At 42.5% G+C, this 22,616-nt stretch overlaps 1 protein-coding gene across 2 annotated transcripts in view; it reads left to right on the forward strand.

The window, feature by feature from the left end:
- Positions 1 to 11,028, forward strand: part of LOC110529986 (protein disulfide-isomerase tmx3a) — a 38,068-nt gene extending 27,040 nt beyond the window's left edge. For both annotated transcript variants that reach the window (XM_021612702.3, XM_090181787.1), the window contains 7 exons: positions 2,285 to 2,383; positions 2,774 to 2,831; positions 3,051 to 3,104; positions 3,229 to 3,285; positions 6,737 to 6,866; positions 7,173 to 7,241; positions 8,627 to 11,028. In XM_021612702.3, coding sequence (XP_021468377.1) covers positions 2,285 to 2,383; positions 2,774 to 2,831; positions 3,051 to 3,104; positions 3,229 to 3,285; positions 6,737 to 6,866; positions 7,173 to 7,241; positions 8,627 to 8,875 — 716 coding nt within the window. In that variant the 3' untranslated portion in view covers positions 8,876 to 11,028. The remainder of the gene's footprint in view (positions 1 to 2,284; positions 2,384 to 2,773; positions 2,832 to 3,050; positions 3,105 to 3,228; positions 3,286 to 6,736; positions 6,867 to 7,172; positions 7,242 to 8,626) is intronic.
- Positions 11,029 to 22,616: the final 11,588 nt, after the last annotated feature.

Raw genomic sequence — 22,616 nt, forward strand, 5'->3', positions numbered from 1 at the left:
TGTTATTGTGCAGTGCAAAGAAATGTATGGACTGTTTACAGCAGGCTTTTTTTTTGCAAACAGCCATGATTTAAAGGAACTTAGGCTGCAGTGATACTGTTACTGAATCGTGTCCTATGCTTAGCTACTCATCACATTAGGAATTGAATTTTATTGTTAGTCTGCATAGATCTCCCTAAAACATTTCTTTTTCGATCAGCACCAACATTTTCGATCAAAACAACTTCCCACGGCTATGGATTGCAATTATTTCCCCTTCACCAAGAAGTGTCCACTCATTCACTCCCCTTCACACAGTTAAAAGCTTTGGATTGGTGCAACCATGTCCGGAGGGAGTTTCCACCAAATTCCTTTCCTCTGTCCATTCCTTATAAATCCATGAAGGGAAGTGTGTGATTGCACACTTCGGGAGAAGGGTAGAGAATCTCACCGCAGCCCTAGAACGTAGTCAGCTACAATATTTTTTGGAACGGATAATTTGCTAAAAGTTGTTCATTATACTGTAGCCTACAGTGCCTTGCGAAAGTATTCGGCCCCCTTGAACTTTGCGACCTTTTGCCACATTTCAGGCTTCAAACATAAAGATATAAAACTGTATTTTTTTGTGAAGAATCAACAACAAGTGGGACACAATCATGAAGTGGAACGACATTTATTTTTTAACTTTTTTAACTTTTTTAACAAATCAAAAACTGAAAAATTGGCCGTGCAAAATTATTCAGCCCCTTTACTTTCAGTGCAGCAAACTCTCTCCAGAAGTTCAGTGAGGATCTCTGAATTATCCAATGTTGACCTAAATGACTAATGATGATAAATACAATCCACCTGTGTGTAATCAAGTCTCCGTATAAATGCACCTGCACTGTGATAGTCTCAGAGGTCCGTTAAAAGCGCAGAGAGCATCATGAAGAACAAGGAACACACCAGGCAGGTCCGAGATACTGTTGTGAAGAAGTTTAAAGCCGGATTTGGATACAAAAAGATTTCCCAAGCTTTAAACATCCCAATGAGCACTGTGCAAGCGATAATATTGAAATGGAAGGAGTATCAGACCACTGCAAATCTACCAAGACCTGGCCGTCCCTCTAAACTTTCAGCTCATACAAGGAGAACACTGATCAGAGATGCAGCCAAGAGGCCCATGATCACTCTGGATGAACTGCAGAGATCTACAGCTGAGGTGGGAGACTCTGTCCATAGGACAACAATCAGTAGTATATTGCACAAATCTGGCCTTTCTGGAAGAGTGGCAAGAAGAAAGCCATTTCTTAAAGATATCCATAAAAAGTGTCATTTAAAGTTTGCCACAAGCCACCTGGGAGACACACCAAACATGTGGAAGAAGGTGCACTGGTCAGATGAAACCAAAATTGAACTTTTTGGCAACAATGCAAAACGTTATGTTTGGCGTAAAAGCAACACAGCTCATCACCCTGAACACACCATCCCCACTGTCAAACATGGTGGTGGCAGCATCATGGTTTGGGCCTGCTTTTCTTCAGCAGGGACAGGGAAGATGGTTAAAATTGATGGGAAGATGGATGGAGCCAAATACAGGACCATTCTGGAAGAAAACCTGATGGAGTCTGCAAAAGACCTGCGACTGGGACGGAGATTTGTCTTCCAACAAGACAATGATCCAAAACATAAAGCAAAATCTACAATGGAATGGTTCAAAAATAAACATATCCAGGTGTTAGAATGGCCAAGTCAAAGTCCAGACCTGAATCCAATCGAGAATCTGTGGAAAGAACTGAAAACTGCTGTTCACAAATGCTCTCCATCCAACCTCACTGAGCTCGAGCTGTTTTGCAAGGAGGAATGGGAATAAATTTCAGTCTCTCGATGTGCAAAACTGATAGAGACATACCCCAAGCGACTTACAGCTGTAATCGCAGCAAAAGGTGGCGCTACAAAGTATTAACTTAAGGGGGCTGAATAATTTTGCACGCCCAATTTTTCAGTTTTTGATTTGTTAAAAAAGTTTGAAATATCCAATAAATGTCGTTCCACTTCATGATTGTGTCGCACTTGTTGTTGATTCTTCACAAAAAAATAAAGTTTTATATCTTTATGTTTGAAGCCTGAAATGTGGCAAAAGTTCGCAAAGTTCAAGGGGGCCGAATACTTTCGCAAGGCACTATACTTAGGCTGTTGCTGATCAATCGGGAAAGTCTGGAAGTGTATTTTTGGGTTGTTGAATCACTCTCAGCAGCCTCTGGATAACATTAGTATTCTCTGACTACAAACGTGTATATTTTATATTCTTTCTCTTGTCTCTTAGAACAACATGATGGGGACCTCGCATCCTGGATCAATAGTGAACGATTCCTTAATTACCTCCAGATTGACAGCTACACTTTGTATGAAATGGGAGATACAAGTATGTTACACTCTCTCATGCCCACACAGATACACACACACACACACACACACACACACACACACACAGCAAGCATGGTAGAGGATGTGCTTTACCAGTAAATAACTTTGAATTAGAAGATTTCAATAGAATAGATGTCTTTGTGTGTCTACTTGTCTACCACAAGGGGGCAAGCAACAGTGTTCAATATTCAGTGAGTGTATGAACTAGTGCATTACATTGCTATTAATTCTTACAGTGTGGCTTTAATGAATCAGATAGGAATAAATTCCTATGTGAATGATGGTTATGAAGTGAAGTTAATGTGTGTTTTTTCTGTGTTTAGAATAGTTTTTTTGTGTTCCTCACCATATGAAATGTTTGGTGTTTAATGTGTGTTCCTCACCATAGGCAAACTGGTGGCTCTGGCTATAGTGGATGAGAGAAACCCTACTGAGGAGAGCATCCGGTATGAGTATCTCTTTTATCCCAATATAATGTAAGGGGTAGTTCACCTGAATTAAACATTTACCTCATATGTGCTACAATTCAAGTTACACATGTAGATCTCAAGTTTACATTAGGACAAGATCACCCTTACAAATCAACTTTTGTTCATGTGATAAATATTGCACTCAAAACATATTAACTGCCTATTCTTATTAATCAAATATTCCTCCCTACCCAGTTACAAGACCATGGTGGAAAGAGTGGCAAGTGAATACAAGGACCTCTATAGCAAGTGAGTTTATCTGAAACAGAGCGAAACGGGGAGTTACTATCTGAACTTGCCCTGTTTTTGTTTTATTTTGCAATAAGTTTTGCTACGATGTATCATAATGAATATGGTCCTGATGTCTTCTCAGAGAATTCCAGTTTGGTCACATGGACGGAAACGAGTACATCAATGGCCTCATCATGGAGTGAGTGGTCATATCTCTTTTCTGCCCTTATTTAAAATTCAGAAGTAGCTAGAGTTTTTGCACAAATCCACAATTGACATCAATACATAATATAGGCGATTGTTGTGTTAAGTGTGGTTAGGATCTTTGTTTCGGGCAATGGTTCTCCAGGACCTGGCCTGCCTAGTAGTGCCTTCCATACACAGCACAGTGGCACAGTGGTTCAGGACAGGTGGGGTAGAGCCATAGATTTACAGTAGAAATGCCCATCCAAGAAGGTTAAAGGTCATTGGCCACAGACAAAATGATGTCAAATCACGTTAAATTTTGCTGTAGTTTTGATTGGACTGATAATGTCAACATCATACTTTTAAAATCCTGGCTAGCTAGATAAGCAGTCGGAATCATAAATCACATCAATTATCTACTGGAAAATACTTTTCCTTGTCATATAAAAATAAATTAGAGAGAAATCTTCTCAGTGCTCATTGGGCATAAATATTACACAAGTTGGAAATCGCAAATTCAACAATGAGGGTGTTGGAAGGAAGCAGTGGCTAACTGTGAGCATCGCAAAGCAATCACTATTTTGCTTCACCTGCCTGCTATTTGGTGGAGGGGTGGTTGGTCCATGTCTGGGTTTAAAGATTTAGAACATCTGTCTGAAAGGGACTCAAAATATGAGAATTGTGCATCACATCTAGATAACGTTGATAAACTGGGACTTCTGGGGAAACCAAACATTGTGGCTAGACACCGCATATAGATGAGCAATCAACCTTCACAACCAACAAATGGAGGAGAATAGGTATGTGCTTGCCAAAATTATAGCATGCATTAAATTGTGTGGCTAAACGAATAAGGATATAGCAGTGCATTCGGAAAGTATTCAGACCCCTTTACTTTTTCCGCTTTGTTAGGTCCCAGGCAGTAATTGAGGCTGGATGAACTGTTTCGCTGCCAGCCTTATTCTAAAATTAATTAAGTTGTTTTTTTTCCCATTATCAACATACACACAATAACCCATAATGACAAAGCAATAGCACGTTTTTAGATTTTTTTTTTGCAAATGTATTAAAAATAAGAAACTGAAATCTCGTATTTACATAAGTATTCAGACCCTTTACTCTACTTTGTTGAAGCACCTTTTTGGCAGCGATTATAGCCTCGAATCTTATTGAATATTATGCTACATGCTTGGCACACCTGTATTTGGGGAGTTTCTCCCATTCTTCTCTGTAGATCCTCTCAAGCTCTTTCAGGTTGGATGGGGAGTGTCGCTGCACAGCTATGTTCAGGTCTCTCCAGAGATGTTTGATTGTGTTCAAATTCGGGCTCTGGCTGTGCCATTCAAGGACATTCAGAGAATTGTCCCAAAGCCACTCCTGCTTTGTCTTGGCTGTGTGCTTACGGTCGTTGTCCTATTGGAAGGTGACCCCAGTCTGAGGTCCTGAGCGATCTGGAAAGGCTGTCATCAAGAATATCTCTGCACTTTGCTCTGTTCATCTTTCTCTCGATCGTGATTAGTCTACCAGTCCCTGCTGCTAAAAGAAAACATCCACACAGCATGATGCTGCCACCGCCATGCTTCACCGTAGGGATGGTGCCAGATTTCCTCCAGAACATGATGCTTGGCATTCAGGCCAAAGAGTTCAATCTTGATTTCGTCAGACCAGAGAATCTTGTTTCTTCTGGTCAGAGAGTCTTTGGGTGCCTTTTGGCAAACTCCAAGCGGGCTGTCATGTGCCTTTTACTGAGGAGTGGTTTCCGTCTGGCCATTCTAACATAAAGGCCTGATTATTTTGAATGCTGCAGAGATGGTTGTCCTTCTGGAATGTTCTCACATCTCCACAGAGGAAGTCTGGAGCTCACCTCCCTGACCAAGGCTCTTCTCCCCCGATTGCTCAGTTTGGCCGGGCTGCCAGCTCTAGGAAGAGTCTTGGTGGTTCCAAACTTATTTCATTTAAGAATGATGGAGGGCACTGTGTTCTTGGGGACCTTCAATGGTGCAGACATTTTTTGGTACCCTTCCCCAGATCTGTGCTTCAACACAATCCTGTCTCGGAGCTCTACGGACAATTCCTTCCACCTCATGGCTTGGTTTTTACTCTGACATGCATTGTCAACTGTGGGACCTTATATAGGTGTGTGCCTTAGGTGTGTGCCTTTCCAAATTTTTAATACTTTTGCAAAAATTTTCAAAAAACACATTTTGCTTTGTCATTATGGGGTATTGTGTGTAGATTGGTGAGAATTTGTATGTATTTAATCATTTTTACAATAAGATTGTAACGTAACAAAATGTGGAAAAAGTCAAGGTGTCTGAATACTTTCCGAATTTACTTTAGGCTACCGTCCGTCTCAGCTCATGTCTTAATCAAAATTATGGCTTGATTCTTTTCTGCTCATCGTTCCATTATGCCGTAGTTTGTACATCTTCATTGTTATGTTGCTTAGATACGTCTCATTAGGATTATTCATCATTTTAGGCAATGTTAGAATGATGCATTTCATTGGTTTCCTTAATTTGGGTATTATAATAGTTAATGTGGTTTTCTCCATGAGGAGGGGATACTATATAATGCTGTTAGGTCTGTAACCATGTTTGCCAGTGAGTCTCTTCCCATTCAAAATGTTATGTTCACAAAAAGTTCAGGAATGGACCCATGTAATTCCAGTTCATATTGTGAGGGTTGTTTTGTTTTTGCAATGCGCTGTCTGTCCGTCAGTAAATTGTCAATAAAAGTGGATCCTCATAATTGTATTTTCCTTCCCTTTAAGACCACATAATAAAATACTTCAAACAGTAGGCTAACCACTGAGTCTCTCTCTCTCTCTCTCTCGTGACTTAAAGAAGAGAAAAGTTAATGCCTCAACATCTTACTGATTTTATCTGAACTAACATCTATCTGAATTTCTGTTACTGTCCATTTCCATGGTGCTGAACAAATGTACCTCGTCGCAGCTCGTGTGTTTGCACTTGCTTATAGTTTGAGCTACTTGTGTTAATGATAAAATAACAAACATGATGAATTTACTGAACATAAATGTAATAATGTTGGTGTATGGTTCAAAAGTCAAAACAAATGTCGGCATTCTTTATTATTGAGGGAGAATACGGTTCTTGTCGAGTTACATGAATACACAAGGAGTCAGTAGAGACCATATTTATTTAAGCAAGTCAGCCATATCAGCTATGTTTAAAAAAAAAGGCTGGATGAACTGTTTTTCTGCCAGACAAGGCTCCGCTGATAGCCATGTGTAGCGGTGGCAACGATTCACTCTCTGGTGCTAAAAAGAAAGCTCTGCTTTTGGGACAGCTTTATGTAGGCCCTAGCAGTTTGTGGGCACCGTTTGTCACTGTAATGGTGCATTTAATGTATTGTTTATTGTTGTGTTGTGTAGTGGCTTCACTGAAATTGCCACTGACACAGCGTGTTGACAACTAACCCTAAACCCTATGTGTTGACAGAGAACTGGCCATGCCCTCTATTATCGTGCTCAACGTGTCTAACGATGGATATTTCCTACCGCCCAACAAAGTGGAGACAAAGGAACAGTTGGTGAAGTTCATCGATGGAGTGTCGAAGGGCCGGATTAAAGTCAGTCTAACTAAACCTAAATCTGACCTGGGATGAAATTGTATTTGAAATCTTTGAAATACTTTACCTGTGCTTGATTAAGCTTGCCCAGCACAATATAAACATTAGAATTGTTCCAAAGTGCAAGCCCTGTCAATTTCATTAAAGCTCAAACAAACACAGGTTTAAAAAATGTAAAACACAGAGAAGCATGTTCAAATATGATACATTTGATGCAATGTGTAGTGTCCATCGAAACATTGTATATTACCCAATAACATTTGTAATATCCAACATTAACAACATGAATAATCTTGTTTCAATCAGTCCCAGGGAGGGAATGGATACTATCAATGCTTTATAAGGATTGCGTTCAACACCAAAACGACTGTTACAGTAAGTCACAGAACATGTTGGCACGAGGCTTTCATTTTCACTTTGACATACAGTTGAAGTCGGAAGTTTACATACACTTAGGTTGGAGTCATTAAAACTCATTTTTCAACCACTCCACAAATTTCTTGTTTAACAAACTATAGTTTTGGCAAGTCGGTTAGGACATCTACTTTGTGCATGACAAGTCATTTTTCCAACAATTGTTTACAGACAGATTATTTCACTTATAATTCACTTCATCACAATTCCAGTGGGTCAGACGTTTACATACACTGTGCCTTTAAACAGCTTGGGAAGTTCCAGAAAAGGATGTCATGGCGTTAGAAGCTTCTGATTGACATCATTTGAGTCAATTGGAGGTGTACCTGTGGATGTATTTCAAGGCCTACCTTCAAACTCTGTGCCTCTTTGCTTGACATCATGGGGAAATCTAAGAAATCAGCCCTCAGAAATAAAATTGTAGAACTCCACAAGTCTAATTTCCAAATGCCTAAAGGTACCATGTTCATCTGTACAAACAATAGTACGCAATTATAAACACCATGGGATCACACAGCCGTCATACCGCTCAGGAAGGAGACACGTTCTGTCTCCTAGAAATGAACGTACTTTGGTGCGAAAATTGCAAATCAATCCCAGAACAACAGCAAAGGACCTTGTGAAGATGTTGGAGGAAACAGGTACGAAAGTATCTATATGCACAGTAAAACTATATCGACATAACCTGAAATGCCGCTCAGCAAGGATGAAGCCACTGATCCAAAACCACCATAAAAAGCCAAACTACGGTTTGCAACTGCACGTGGGGACAAAGATCGTACTTTTTGGAGAAATGTCCTCTGGTCTGATGAAACAAAAATAGAACTGTTTGGCAATAATGACCAACGTTATGTTTGGAGGAAAAAGGGGAACGCTTGCAAGTCGAAGAACACCATCCCAACCGTGAAGCACGGGGGTGGCAGCACCATGTTGTGGGGGTGATTTGCTGCAGGTGGGACTGACCCAAGTTAAACAATTTAAAGGCAATGCTAAATACTAATAGAGCAGTATGCAAACTTCTGACCCACTGGGAAGCTGAAATAAATAATTCTCTCTACTATTATTCTGACATTTCACATTCTTACAATAAAGTGGGGATTCTAACTGACCTAAGACAGGGAATATTTACTGGGATTAAATGTTAGGAATTGTGAAAAACTGAGTTGAAATGTATTTGGCTACGGTGTATGTAAACTTCCGACTTCAACTGTAATTACATTTTATCAGTGCTGTTGTATAATGGATATTTTTTTGTATAGCAAAGTATGGCTTTGCCTTAACCCTGCGCCCTGACCACAAGATCAACTCCACCAATCTACACCTCTCTTTCTCGCTCTCTCTCTCAGAATATATTTACCAATGCGCCCCTTTTGGGCGCCTTCCTCGTCGTTGTTTTCTGCGGCGGCGGAAGTGCCTTGTGTTACGGTCTATGCATGGCCTGGCGCTCAATGAGAAACACAGAGTCGATGAGAGACACAGAGGACGAGGAACCAATAACTGGGGAGAGGGTGGAGCCAAAGCAGCTCAAAGGTCCTGGGGAAGACAAGAAGACTGAGACGAAAGTGAAGAATCCGGCAGAAAAGAAGGCCGATTAAGTATGAAGTGGTATGAAGTATGACGTTTTTTTAATTGAAATGCCCTCGTGGCCATGTCTCCCTCATAAAATACGTATGTATTCTGACCTCAATAGGACTTCCTGGATAAATAAAGGTTAAATAAAAAAATAACTAAAATAAACCCCTACCCCTTATCTACAAGAGGGGCTAAGAAAATGGGATAGGTTTAAATAAGCAATATGGTAATAACTTTAAATTGCCTTCCTATAGACTGTGTGGTGTTTTCGCCATATTGCTTCAACGTACCCTAGGGAGGAGGTACTAGGGGTCAATTGGCGATTCAGGGTGAGTAGTTATCCTGAGTATGTTCAGCGATACGTCATTAATCATTTTCTAAGAAATTATTGGGGTTTTGTTGCATCACTCCAAACTCTTTTATTTATTTGATTTGGACTTTTTTATCATATATATTTTTATTTGAAACATTCATTAATGAATTAATGTCAATTCAATGTTGTTGAAGACATTGAATTGTAGGGCCTATATAAACCGGAAATGTCTTCACAGTGGGTTACAGGAGACGATTACAGTGAAAATGTTCTATTTTGTTCCACTGTAGTGTTAGTTTTTAAGCACCATCAATAAACCCAGCAAACAATTCTAGGTAGAGAACGTTTTTGTAATGTTACCTGTAATGTTCTCCTGATTGTATCCAGTTTGTGCCCACTTTTCTGTTAGTTAGGGGAACATTCTATGTATGCTAGCAAAAATTCCTGAGAACCTATTTAGCATGTTTTGGCGTTACAGATTAAATGTGATGCCATGTTCTCAGAAAATCCTATGTTAAAGAGCAATTTCACCACTTTTCAACTTAATTTTAATTATCTAGCACAATACCAGCGACTACATATGTGAAAAGGGAGCATTTCTACATTTTGTAGAAATAAATATAAAGTTAACAAGTTCTACACGATAATATAATCAAAACAGTGATTTTCAAACACTATGAAATTCGCAGTGATGTGGGGAGCAAGAAAATATTGGCTAGAAACTTGTTGCAAGTTTTGAAAATCACAGTTTTTCTTACTTTTAATCCTACCCTGTGATGTCACAGAGAAGCGTTTTTTTTTTACGTCCTTTTCTTTTTAACCACAGATCATAGAAATGTGCAGTTTTCGTATTATGTAAACACTGGTATGGTGCTGGAGATAATGAATATGAGGTTGAAAGTGGTGGAATTGCCCTTTAATGTTCTAGACACATTTCATTGGAACTTTCTCAAGTCCAGTTTTCTGAGGGTTAGGAGAATATTCCATCAAAGTCCCACCAAACATACGCAGAACATGGTTGCCATGACTGTTCTCAGAATATAGATATTAATCCAGGCCACCAAAGCTTTTAATTGAGTGGCCCAAAATTATTTTTTTTAATTGGGTAAACCCAGGCCACCTTTGTCTTTGGGTAAAAAAAAAAGCACTTTGAGTCTTGCTCTAGGTCTCTTGTTTTGCCATATGAATTTGGAAATAAGCTTATGAAACAGCTTGAAGGTAGACACAGGGACTAGAATGGGTAATGCATGAAATGGAATGAGCAATCTGGGCAACATATTCATTCTTACCATTTCCACCCTACCAATTAAAGAAAGTGGCAGATCTTCCCAAGTCTGTCTTAATCTGTGAGATCCGTTTAGTATAGTTTCCTGAGTAAAGCTGTGATGCACAGGGTGTTAAAAATAATACGCACATATCTAAACCCTTGTCTAGACCAATGAAAGGACACATCTTTATTCAACTGAGAGGGCCAATTTCCTGAAATCATCATACCTTCTGATTTTGCTTCACTGACTTTATGCCTAGACTGTTCTTCAAAGCACCTCAAACCGTGTAAGAGTTTAGGGATAGAGGATAAGGGATTTTTTAAATACAGCAAAATATCATATGCAAAGAGGGATATCTTGTGTGTCACACCTTCATCCACTCTACCTTAAATTTGTGGGTTCATCATCATTTCTGCCAGTGGCTCAATATTTAGAGAAAATTATGCTAGTTCCTCTTTTCAGGCTGAAGAATTGTGAGCTGTAACCTTTCAATGGGCTGAATCCCATACTCAATAGTGTTTGTTTTAGGTATAACCAATCAACTATAATGCACGAAATCCATTTAAGCTGAGATGTATTAAATGTTTGTTGTCTACCCTTTGTCAGTGATTGAATGTTTAATACTCTCCTAATGTGTCTGAAATGTGTCTGCCAGGTATACAACCTGTCTGATCTGGGTTAATCACTTTCCCTATACGTTTCTGAATTCTCTCAGTAATTATTGTGGATAACAATTTCAGGTCCGTGGGAAGAAGACTAAAAGGCCAAAATGAGCTTCACTGGGAAGGACCTTTACCTTTCATATGGATTACTGTAATGGTTGCCTCCTACCACGTTTTGGGTTGCTCTCCCTTTGATAATTCACAATCACAGTATTTACTCTGCACAGAACTGGGGTCTTATAAAATTAACTTCGGTATCCATCGGTCCCTGGTGATATTATTTTTCAATCCCTTAATGGCTTCCTCAATCTCACTATCTGTAACTGTTCGTGTCATTTCGGCCCCCTCTTCCTCTGATTATTTAGTGAGATTTAAGTTAGACAAAAGGGTTCTATTTTGTTCTTGTTTATGGTCTTGTTCTAATGAATCGTACAGGTCTTTATAATATGCTCCAAATGCCTCTGCAATGTCTCTTGGTTCTGCTTTAGAGAAGGGATGAATTATCTTAGGGACTACTCTGCTAGCCTGGGATTTTTGTAGCTGAAAGGCTAACAACCATCTGGCTCTATTACCCACCTCATAATATCTTTGATTAGTAAATCTAACTGCCCCTTATACTTTGTAAATCAATATCTAATCAAATTTTTGTCTACATTCATTCAACTTATGCAATATATCATCATCCCTTGTTTTTTTATGTTCTCTTTAAACTATGATTTAGAATTTAGAATTAATTAATGTTTGCTTCATTCATGTGACCAACCAATACTGGTTCATGCATGTGGCAGACCAATACCTCACAAGGCTTCTTCTTTCCAAGCTGAGACCTTGAAACTGAGATATCATCCTCAAAACAAGGGTCTGGGCCTACTGCCAAATTGAAGATATTACAGTGAGAATTTCTCACAGGAGTTCAATCACTTGCATGAACACAGAAATTGGTTTATAGAAAAACACAAACAGAACACAGAAATTGGTTATTTAGAAAAGTACAAACATAAAAATGTCCATCACATTCCATCCTCTTATCACTTGAGTGATAATAATCATTACATTTTCATGTAAGTATTTTGATCTTAGCTTCTATTTTCATATTTCTATTGAATAACACAATTTAGACAAACTAAGAAAAAATACATGCTGCAGCCCATGTGGCAATTTTGGATCCCCAACTTAAAAAAACAGGGATTCCAACCAAGTTGCAGGAGTCCACTCTGGATGAGACTGGGGCAAGGTTAGCCCAAGCTACAATCTAGTGGCTCTCCTCACATTTTAGGAAGCCTCGTCTTTCCAAATCTTTTAGCACTGTTCATAAATTATCCAACCCAAATTTAGAATGACAGTCCTAAGTGCCTCACATTGGTTCTATCACTTTAATTTAAGACCCTCAACTTAGCACACACTGGCAGAATATACATTTACATTGACATACAGTATATTCATCTAGATGCAAGGAAGGGATAATTTGACCAAGAACAGGTTCACACTGTTCTTGGTCAAATTATCCCTTCCATGCATCTAGACACCCTTTGTGGTCACCTTCTCCATAACATTGAGAGAGGTCAGACCAGAACAACAGTTTAGTTTAGGGCATTTCTGATTCAGGAAATCCAGACAAATTATTTTACTCTATGACAAATGACAAGGTATTCATTGTATGACAAATGATCACTACTACCAATACTCTTATATATTTTCCAATACTCCTAGGCTCAAAATGATGGTCAAGGATAAAGAAGCATAGAACACATAGAACGTAACCAAACAAACAAAGTCTGTGTTCCCCCTACTGTTGTTGGCACATGGGCAGATCCAAAACACAGTTGGAACCCAGATTAAGCTGTTTGCATGTCCTAATACCTCGACTAACCTGTACCCCCGCACATTGACATGGTACCGGTACCCCCTGTATATAGCCATGTAATGTTATTGTGTTACTTTGAATTTACATTTTTACTTTAGTTTATTTGGCAAATATTTTCTTAACTCTATTTCTTGAACTGCATTGTTTGAATGTTAAATGACGAGACAGAGGCATTGATGCGAGTAACCAGTCTTGTTCAGTACATCACAACACATCCGGGTATCTGAAGCACCCCGGTAAAACACAAGAGTTGCAGTAATGAACATTTACCAACAGATGGCATCACTGTGCCATCTTACACCCATAACATCTTCCCTTTAATAAAATAGGACAGGAGGTGTCAATTCACTAACAAAACAAACCTAGTAACAATTTCCAACATGAACAGTTTAGTATTTTTTTTTTTTTTTTTTCCAGAACAACAACACATTTTGATATTCTCTTCACTTTTATCTCTGTCAACAATCCCTGATGGGAAACCTACAGATTAAGTCTTTTTGGTGGCTGGGACAGACGCCCGCATCGTGAAAAGACAGGGGGCTTGTCTGCGAGGACTGCGGGTTCCCGCACAGGCGTGTCACCTGAATGTCTAAGGGGAGAATTGATGGGTGAGGGAGCGGCCGACCTGTGATCCCCTGGCTCTTCGCCCAGTGCCTCAGGCCCCATGTGACTTGCTGGGGTTCTGTCTTTTGTCATGCGACCCCTTTGACCATCAGGGTTCTGAGTAGGTGCTGGCTCAGCAATCCGAAGGTCAACCCTGTTACGACGGTACAGTGATCCATTCACTTCGACCAAGTAGGAGCGTGGTGCCACTTTCTGTACACAGGATCCGAGTCTCCAGAGGCCTGTCCGGTCCCCTGGTAGTGGCTTCATTCGCACCGTTTCACCCACCCTGAGCTCAGGTAAGTCTTTTGCTGATTTGTCGTAGATGAACTTGGAGACCTGTCTTCTGTGACGTAGCTTCACCAGCACGTCTGTCACCACACATGGCTCCAGGAGAGTGCTGGCTACTGGCAGAGCTGCTTTTAAGCGCCGTGCCATGAGGCGCTGTGCCGGGCTGCTGTCCATGCCTTCTGTCGGGGTATTGCGCCACTGCAGGATTGCTTTCCAAGCATCTTTGCCCTCTCGCAGAGCCTTTTTGCAGAGGTTCTTTGCGATTTTTACTGCGGACTCTGCCTTCCCATTAGCTTTTGGGTGTCGTGGTGATGAAGTGACGTGCTCGAATTCCCATCCTGCAGCAAATTTTCGGAACTCAACTCCGGAGAATTGGGGTCCATTGTCTGAAATTACCCTATCTGGCTGGCCATAGCGGGCAAACTGAGCCTTGCAGCGTTTGATCGTTGTCTCTGCTGAGAGGTCGGGGAGGAGGTCAATCTCCCAAAAGTCTGAGTAATGATCGACTACCAGCAGAAAGTCTTTGCCACTGTGCTGGAAGAGATCTAGACTTACTATCTGCCAGGGGCGCATCGGTAGCTCGTGGGACATCATCGTCTCTCTCTGTTGCTCAATGGCATATTCATTGCAGATTGTGCATTTACTGACATAGTCTTTAATTTCACTCTGCATTCCTGGCCAATACAGTGTGTCACGTGCTTGTCTGTAACAGGCCTCACCTCCTATGTGACTTGAGTGCACGCGTGCCAACATCTCAGGGCGCAGAGACCGGGGAATAACGACTCTCTGACTCTTGAATATTACTCCGTTTTGAACACTGAGCTCCTCTTTGATTGGCCAATATTCTCTGACGGCTAAAGCAGTTTCTTCCCTGCAGTCGGGCCAGCCCATCATAATCACAGACCTCAATGCCTGGAGTTGCCCATCCCTGTCTGTGTGCTGTCTGATTTGTATAAGGCGCTGGTCCGTAACATTAAGGTAGTCAGCCTGGTTGATGTGTTCAACATCCACTTGCTCTGTTTGTAAGCTGCACACTGCGTGTTGTTCATGCATGGAGCGTGTGTGTGTGCCTGATGCAGTAGCCCTGCTGAGCGTGTCACTCACATACATCTCTGGCCCTGGCTTATACACCACCTTGAGGTTGTAGTTTTGTAGGGCCAGTAGCATGCTCTGCAGTCGTTTTGGGGCATTCAGGAGAGGCTTGCTGAATATAGCAATAAGGGGCTTGTGATCGGTCTCTGCGGTAATATTGTCGCGCCCGTACAGGTAGTGGTGGAAGCGTTGGCATGCAAACACAATGCTGAGGCACTCCTTCTCTATCTGGGCATAGTTCTGCTCTGTTGGGGTGAGTGCCCTAGAGGCGAATGCCACAGGCTGGCCCTCCTGCATGAGGCAACAGCCAAGTCCATACTGGCTTGAGTCACTCTGAATCGTGACAGGTTTTGACACATTGTAGTATCGCAGTACAGGTGTCTGGGTGACCAGTTGTTTTATTTCCCTCACCGCTGCGTCATGTTTTGGGAGCCAATGCCAGATGGTGTCCTTGTCCATGAGCCTCCTCAGTGGCTCACACACTTCAGAGAGCCGCGGTAGGAATTTGGCCAGGTAGGTGACGAATCCGACGAAGCGCTGCACTCCCTTCACGTCAGATGGGTGGGGCATTTCCAAGACAGCCTTCACTTTTTCAGGATCCGCCTTCAATCCGGTGGAGGACAAGATGTGCCCATGAAAGCGGACCTCTGGCACTTTAAACTGAAGCTTTTTTATGCTTAGCCTTAGCTTGACCTGTCTGCATCTGACCATCAGGGCCAGCAGCTTGGCATCATGGTCACATTCTGCCTCCTCATCACTGTCCCCACAGCCCACTACAAGAATGTCATCTGCTATGGGTTCCACGCCACTGAGTCCCATCAACAGCTCATGCTGTTTCCGCTGATACACCTCTGGAGCAACGGAGACACCAAACGGAAGCTTCAACCACCTCTTCCTGCCCCAGGGTGTCCAAAAGGTGGTCATGTAGCTGCTGGGCTCGTCGAGCTTGCATTGCAGAAAGGCATCTCTGGCATCCACGAGCGTGAAGACTCTGGCCTTTGGGAGCTTGTAAAGAACATCCTCCAACGTGGGCATAATGTAATGTGAACGTCGCAGAGCCCGGTTGAGGTGTTTAGGATCAATGCATATCCGTAGCTTGTCTGGTTTCTTGACGATAACCATATTACTTATCCAGTCCGTAGGCTCGGTGACGGATATGATGTGGCCATCTGCTTCGTATTTGTCAAGCTGAGCCTTCGTAGCTGCTTTCATGGCCACTGGTACATTGCGGGGTGCACACTGGACAGGCTGGATTGCTGCGTCCAACTCAAAGTGGACTTCCCCAGGAACTGACTCGACCGGTGCGTTGAAGACATCATGGTACTTGCTTAGGAGTGTCTCCTTGCTCAGGGGCCCAGCCTGGACTTTGTCTATAATGTTAAGATCAGCTGGGATGGTGAAGTTAATAAGTCCAAGGCGCTCGCATGTAGAACCTGACAGTAATGGCTGTTGACTAGCCTCAACTATTTCAAACTCAAGGGTGTATTTCTGGCCACGTAAAACACACTCTGTCACAAACAGGCCTAAAGAGGTCATGAACTGGCCTGAATACAGTTTCAGCTTGGTGCTACTCTGTGTGAGTTTGTCTCTGGGCGCGAGCCTCCTTTTGTCTTTAAGGCTCATAACGTTGCATGTGGCCCCTGAATCTAGCTGGCATTGCTGTGGTTTATTATTAAGTAGCAGAGTGACAAACCACTTTTGTCCTTTTGCCCTCACTGCCCCTATGCACTCGCTAGCATGTACATCCTCTGTGCTGTCGTTCCATTCATCTGTGTTTGTTTCCATGGAGTGCACTTTACCCTCCTTTCTCTTGCTTTTCATGCAGACCCTTGCGAAGTGATTAGCTGTACCACAGGATTTGCATATTTTTCCATAGGCTGGGCAGTGTTCTTTTCCTCGTCCATGAGAAATGCCACAATATCGGCATGTATTGAGGTTGTCTACTGCAGAGTTGGCTGTAGTATTAGCATTAGCTGTGGCAAAGGGGAATTTCTTTACTGGCTGCCTGAATGTAGCATTTACATTGTCCGTATGTTGCCTTTCTAGCTCCATGGACCTCATCCGTATATCAGTAAGCTCTGCTGCACGGCATGTCTCCACTGCCAAGGCCAGCGTCAGGTCACGTTCTCTCAGCAAACGTCTGCGGGTGCCCTCATCCGTTATGCCAAGCACAATCGTATCTCTGATCAGTTCATCTCTTAAAGCACCATAGTCACATGTAGCTGCCTTTTCCCTTAACCTAGTGACAAAGCTGTCAATGGACTCCCCGTCCTCCTGTTTGCAATGACCGAAAACATAACGCTCGTAGATGACGTTCTTTGCTGGCGTAAAGTAATGTTCAAGAGCATCAAGAATAGCTATAGCGTTACCTTGCTGTGCTGCTGTTAGGTTCAGGTTGTGTTTGTATACGTGTCGGCATTCAGTTCCCATTATAGTCCTCAAAGTGGCAGCCACTACCTCATCTTCCTTTTCCAGAAGTCCCGTTGCTAGCGCGTAGTCCTCCCATTCACCTCTAAACGTATCCCAGTTCGTGCTCCAATCCCCGCTGAGCTTCATAACGGCGGGAGGGGGAATGTTCGCTGCCATGTCTAACCGGTGCTAACAACACTGAAGCTAACTAGCAAACTCACTCTAGCTTAAGGCCAATTCCGGGCGAAATTTTACACAAATAAGCATTTGTTTGTAAACCAGAGCAGGTGACTCTAATTTGCGGAAAGCATGGTTAGTTATCCGACTCTGACACCATGTTTGAATGTTAAATGACGAGACAGAGGCATTGATGCGAGTAACCAGTCTTGTTCAGTACATCACAACACATCCGGGTATCTGAAGCACCCCGGTAAAACACAAGAGTTGCAGTAATGAACATTTACCAACAGATGGCATCACTGTGCCATCTTACACCCATAACATGCATTGTTGGTTAAAAGGGCTTGTAAGAAAGAATTTCACAGTAAGGTCTACACCTGTTGTATTCGGCGCATGTGACAAATAAATATTGATTTAATTTGGAATAATTTGAAAGATTACCTCAGAAAAACACGTTTTAATCGGCGTATGCTTACTTCAATTATGACTTTACACCTTTTAAGATAAGCAGAGTAAGGTGTTAACATGACTAATGCTATACTCGACCTTCTGCCATAATCAGTTTAATATAGATTTTTTAGTGTGCATTTCAACGTACTCATTGAAGCTACGGAAGTTCAAGGCCGACTGTGGTTATGTTGGCATGGTTTGCAGAAAACAGGATCTCCCATTATAGTGAATGGAACAATTGCAATCTTCGTGGTCAATCGGGGAAGACAATCGTGGTACCAATAATTGCTGCCAATACACCAGATGTACACTACTGGTCAAAAGTTTAAGAACACCTACTCATTCAAGGGTTTTTCTTTATTTTTTACTATTTTCTACATTGTAGACATCAAAACTATGACATCAAAATCAGCTTCACCTGGAATGCTTTTCCAACAGTTTTGATGGAGTTCCCAATATGCTAAGCACTTGTTGACTGCTTTTCCTTCACTCTGCGGTCAAGTGAAGTGTGGGCATTACACAGTGTAGGCATTACAAATGCCAAAAAGGCATTAGAATGGCAGCATGTGGCGGACGCTGTGAATGCTGCTGGCTCAGAAGGTCGGACCCAATCAGAAATAAAAAAGAAGTGGTCTGACATAAAAGTGGAGGCCGAAAGGAGCATAGCCTTACACAGACAAAGTGTTTGTGCCACAGGCGGGGGAAAAGGGACACCGGAGCTCAACCCCCTTGATGAGCGACTTTACAGTATTTTTGGGGAATACCTCCTGAGTGGAGTAGTGACGGTGGTGGAGGGGGACACGGACATGCAAGACGCACCAGATGATCCAGGTATGTAATTCGTATTCCCTCATTTGAAAACAGTAAACCGCATAAATTCAAGTTGTTTAAACATTTATTTACACAAACAATTGTGACATTTTCTATTGTTTTTAGCCGCTGCGTGTTCCAGCGGGGTCGGTGGGGCTGCAGATGAGCAGGAGCCGAGTGCGCCCAGCCCCGTCGTCTCTACTGCACCTCGTGCATCACAACTCTCCAGCGGCCATGTCCTCACAGATGCAGTACTGCAAACGCAAAGAGACACCATTGACGCTACTAACGAGGTTGCCAAGGAGTTGATGTGGGACAGGCATGGCTTAGTTTCTGCGGGTGCTTCTCTGTAATGCTGGGCCCACTATAGCACGGAGATCCAGGAGAACAGCTCTTGGTAATTGGAACCGGTTCATAAGCCACTTATCATCATTGGCCATTAAATCTTGCTGGTCTCTGAAAATTCACTTTCTCTGAAATCTTCCATTTGCCAAATCTTCCAACAGTGCCAAAGCTGCCATTGTGTGTCATTACGCATTGTAATTGCATGCCTTTTTATACCCACCCATTTGATTGTCAAAGCTACTCAATTGTGTTACACCTTCAGGTGTGGTAATTACCCTGATTGTAACTTACAGGGCCATTATCACATTGACAGTTCTGCTCAAGGAACATGTGATAACAATATATGAAACTGTGTACTCGCACCTGCCCGACTGAGGCATCAAAAACGGCATCAGTTTAAAAATAATTTTTCCTACTGTTCACCTTATTATTTATGAGAATACATTTCATAACATGCAAGTATTGTTTAATAATTACAGATCCAATTAAATATGATTCCCGATTAAACTGTACAACATATTTGAGGGGTTCTTTTGCAAAAACTGTTTGTATTTATTATTATTATTATTATTATTATTATTATTATTATTATTACCTAAATCATGTTTTTTTGTGTGTTTTTTTGTGTGCACTCCAGGAAACTCGTCATATTTAATACGTAAGAGGTAATATTTAGATTTATTTGTCCATGGTGGCGGCTCTGACTCCACCATAGTCTTTGTCCGCTTTAGTCTCCTCCTAGGTACGGTGACCCTCGCCGCCGACCTAGGATTGGCAACCCCACTAAAGGGCCCTACTGGACTAAACAAACTTCTCCGGACTGATGGGCAGCTCCGGACTGAGGGGCAGCTCAGGACTGAGGGGCAGCTCAGGACTTAGGGGTAGCTCAGGACTGAGGGGTAGCTCAGGACTGAGGGGTAGCTCAGGACCAAGAGGTAGCTCAGGACCGAGGGGTAGCTCAGGACCGAGAGGTAGCTCAGGACTGAGAGGTAGCTTAGGCTGACTGACGGCTCTGGCAGCTTCTGGCTGACTGACGGCTCTGGCAGCTCCTGGCTGACTGGCGGCTCTGGCAGATCCTGGCTGAATGGCGGCTCTGGAAGATCCTGGACAGGCTCTGGACAGGCGGGAGACTCTAGCAGCTCTGGACAGGTGGGAGACTCTAGCAGCTCTGGACAGGCGGGAGACTCTAGCAGCTCTGGACAGGTGGGAGACTCTAGCAGCTCTGGACAGGCGGGAGACTCTAGCAGCTCTGGACAGGTGGGAGACTCTGGCAGCGCTGGAGAGGAGGAAGGCTCTGGGAGCGCTGGACAGGTGGGAGACCCTGTAGACAGAAGACGGAGAGATAGCCTGGTGCGGGGGGCTGCCACCGGAGGGCTGGTGCGTGGAGGTGGCACTGGATAGACCAGACCGTGCAGGCGCACTGGAGCTCTTGAGCACCGAGCCTGCCCAAACTTACCTGGTTGAATGCTCCCCGTAGCCCGAACAGTGCGGCGAGGTGGAAGAGACTGCACTGGGCTGTGCTGGCGAACCGGGGACACCATGCGTAGGGCTGGTGCTATGCACCCCGGCCCGAGGAGACGTACTGGAGACCAGATGAGCTGAGCCGGCTTCATGGCACCTGGCTCGATGCCCACTCTAGCCCGGCCAATACGAGGCGCTGCGATGTAACGCACCGGGGTATGCCTGCGCACCAGGGACACCGTGCTGTTTGCTTAGAAATTCTAGGGACAATTAGGAGGCCTGCGTATTGTGACCCTAGAGTACGTGTAGGTATGTACTGCAGGACCAAATTAGAAAGATAGGTAGGAACAAGTCCATGTAATGCTTTGTAGGTTAGCAGTAAAACTTTGAAATCAGCCCCTGCCTTAACAGGAAGCCAGTGTAGGGAGGCTAGCACTGGAGTAATATGATCAAATGTTTTGGTTCCAGTCAAGATTCTAGCAGCCGTATTTAGCACTAACTGAAGTTTATTTAGTGCTTTATCCGGGTAGCCGGAAAGTAAAGCATTGCAGTAGTCTAACCTAGAAGTAACAAAAGCATGGATTAATTTTTCTGCATCATTTTTGGACAGAAAGTTTCTGATTTTTGCAATGTTACGTAGATGGAAAAAAGCTGTCCTTGAAACCGTCTTGATATGTTTGTCAAAAGAGAAATTAGGGCCCAGAGTAACGCCGAGGTCCTTCACAGTTTTATTTGAGACGACTGTACAACCATCAATATTAATTGTCAGATTCAACAGAAGATCTCCTTGTTTCTTGGGACCTAAAACAAGCATCTCTGTATTGTCCGAGTTTAAAAGTAGAAAGTTTGCAGCCATCCACTTCCTTATGTCTGAAACACAGGCTTCTAGGGCAATTTTGGGGCTTCACAATGTTTCATTGAAATGTACAGCTGTGTGTCATCCACAAAGCAGTGAAAGTTAACATTATGTTTTCCCATGTCATCACCAAGAGGTTAAATATATAGTGAAAACAATAGTGGTCAATAGTGGTCCTAAAATGGAAACTTGAGGAACACCGACATTTACAGTTGATTTGTCAGAGGACAAAACATTCACAAAGACAAACTGATATCTTTCCGACAGATAAGATCTAAACTAGGCCAGAACATGTCCATTGTAGACCAATTTGGGTTTCCAATCTCTCCAAAATAATGTTGTGATCGATGGTATTAAAAGCAGGACTAAGGTCTAGGAGCACGACGACAGATGCAGAGCCTCGGTCTGACGCCATTAAAAGGTAATTTACCACCTTCACAAGTGCAGTCTCAGTGCTATGATGGGGTCTAAAACCAGACGGAAGCATTTTGTATACATTGTTTGTCTTCAGGAAGGCAGTGAGTTGCCTTTTTCAAAAATGTTTGAGAGGAATGGAAGATTCGATATAGGCCAATATTTTATAGGCCAATATGCCAATATTTTTTTTTTTTTTCTGGGTCAAGGTTTGGCTTTTTCAAGAGAGGCTTTATTACTGACACTTTTAGTGAGTTTGGTACACATCCGGTGGATAGAGAGCCGTTTATTATGTTCAACATAGGATGGGCAAGCACAAGAAGCAGCTCTTTCAGTAGTTTAGTTGGAATAGGGTCCAGTATGTAGCTTGAAGGTTTAGAGGCCATGATTATTTTTCATCATTGTGTCAAGAGATATAGTACTAAAACACTTGAGTGTCTCTCTTGATCCTAGGTCCTGGCAGAGTTGTGCAGACTCAGGATAACTGAGCTTTGGAGGAATACTGTAACAGTTGTCTTCAGTGGAAGGAGAGGAGGACCAAAGTGCAGCGTGGTGAGTGTTCAAGATCATATTTATTTAAACTCAGAACACTAAACAAAATAACAAAGAGAATGAAACGAAACCGAAACAGTTCTGTAAGGTGACGAAAAACACTAAACAGAAAATAACTACTCACAAAACATAGTGGGAAACAGGCTACCTAAGTATGGCTCTCAATCAGAGACAACGATCGACAGCTGCCTCTG

The sequence above is a fragment of the Oncorhynchus mykiss genome, chromosome 8 (genome assembly GCF_057628025.1).
Source record: "Oncorhynchus mykiss isolate SJ-2025 chromosome 8, ASM5762802v1, whole genome shotgun sequence".
Taxonomy (NCBI): domain Eukaryota; kingdom Metazoa; phylum Chordata; class Actinopteri; order Salmoniformes; family Salmonidae; genus Oncorhynchus; species Oncorhynchus mykiss.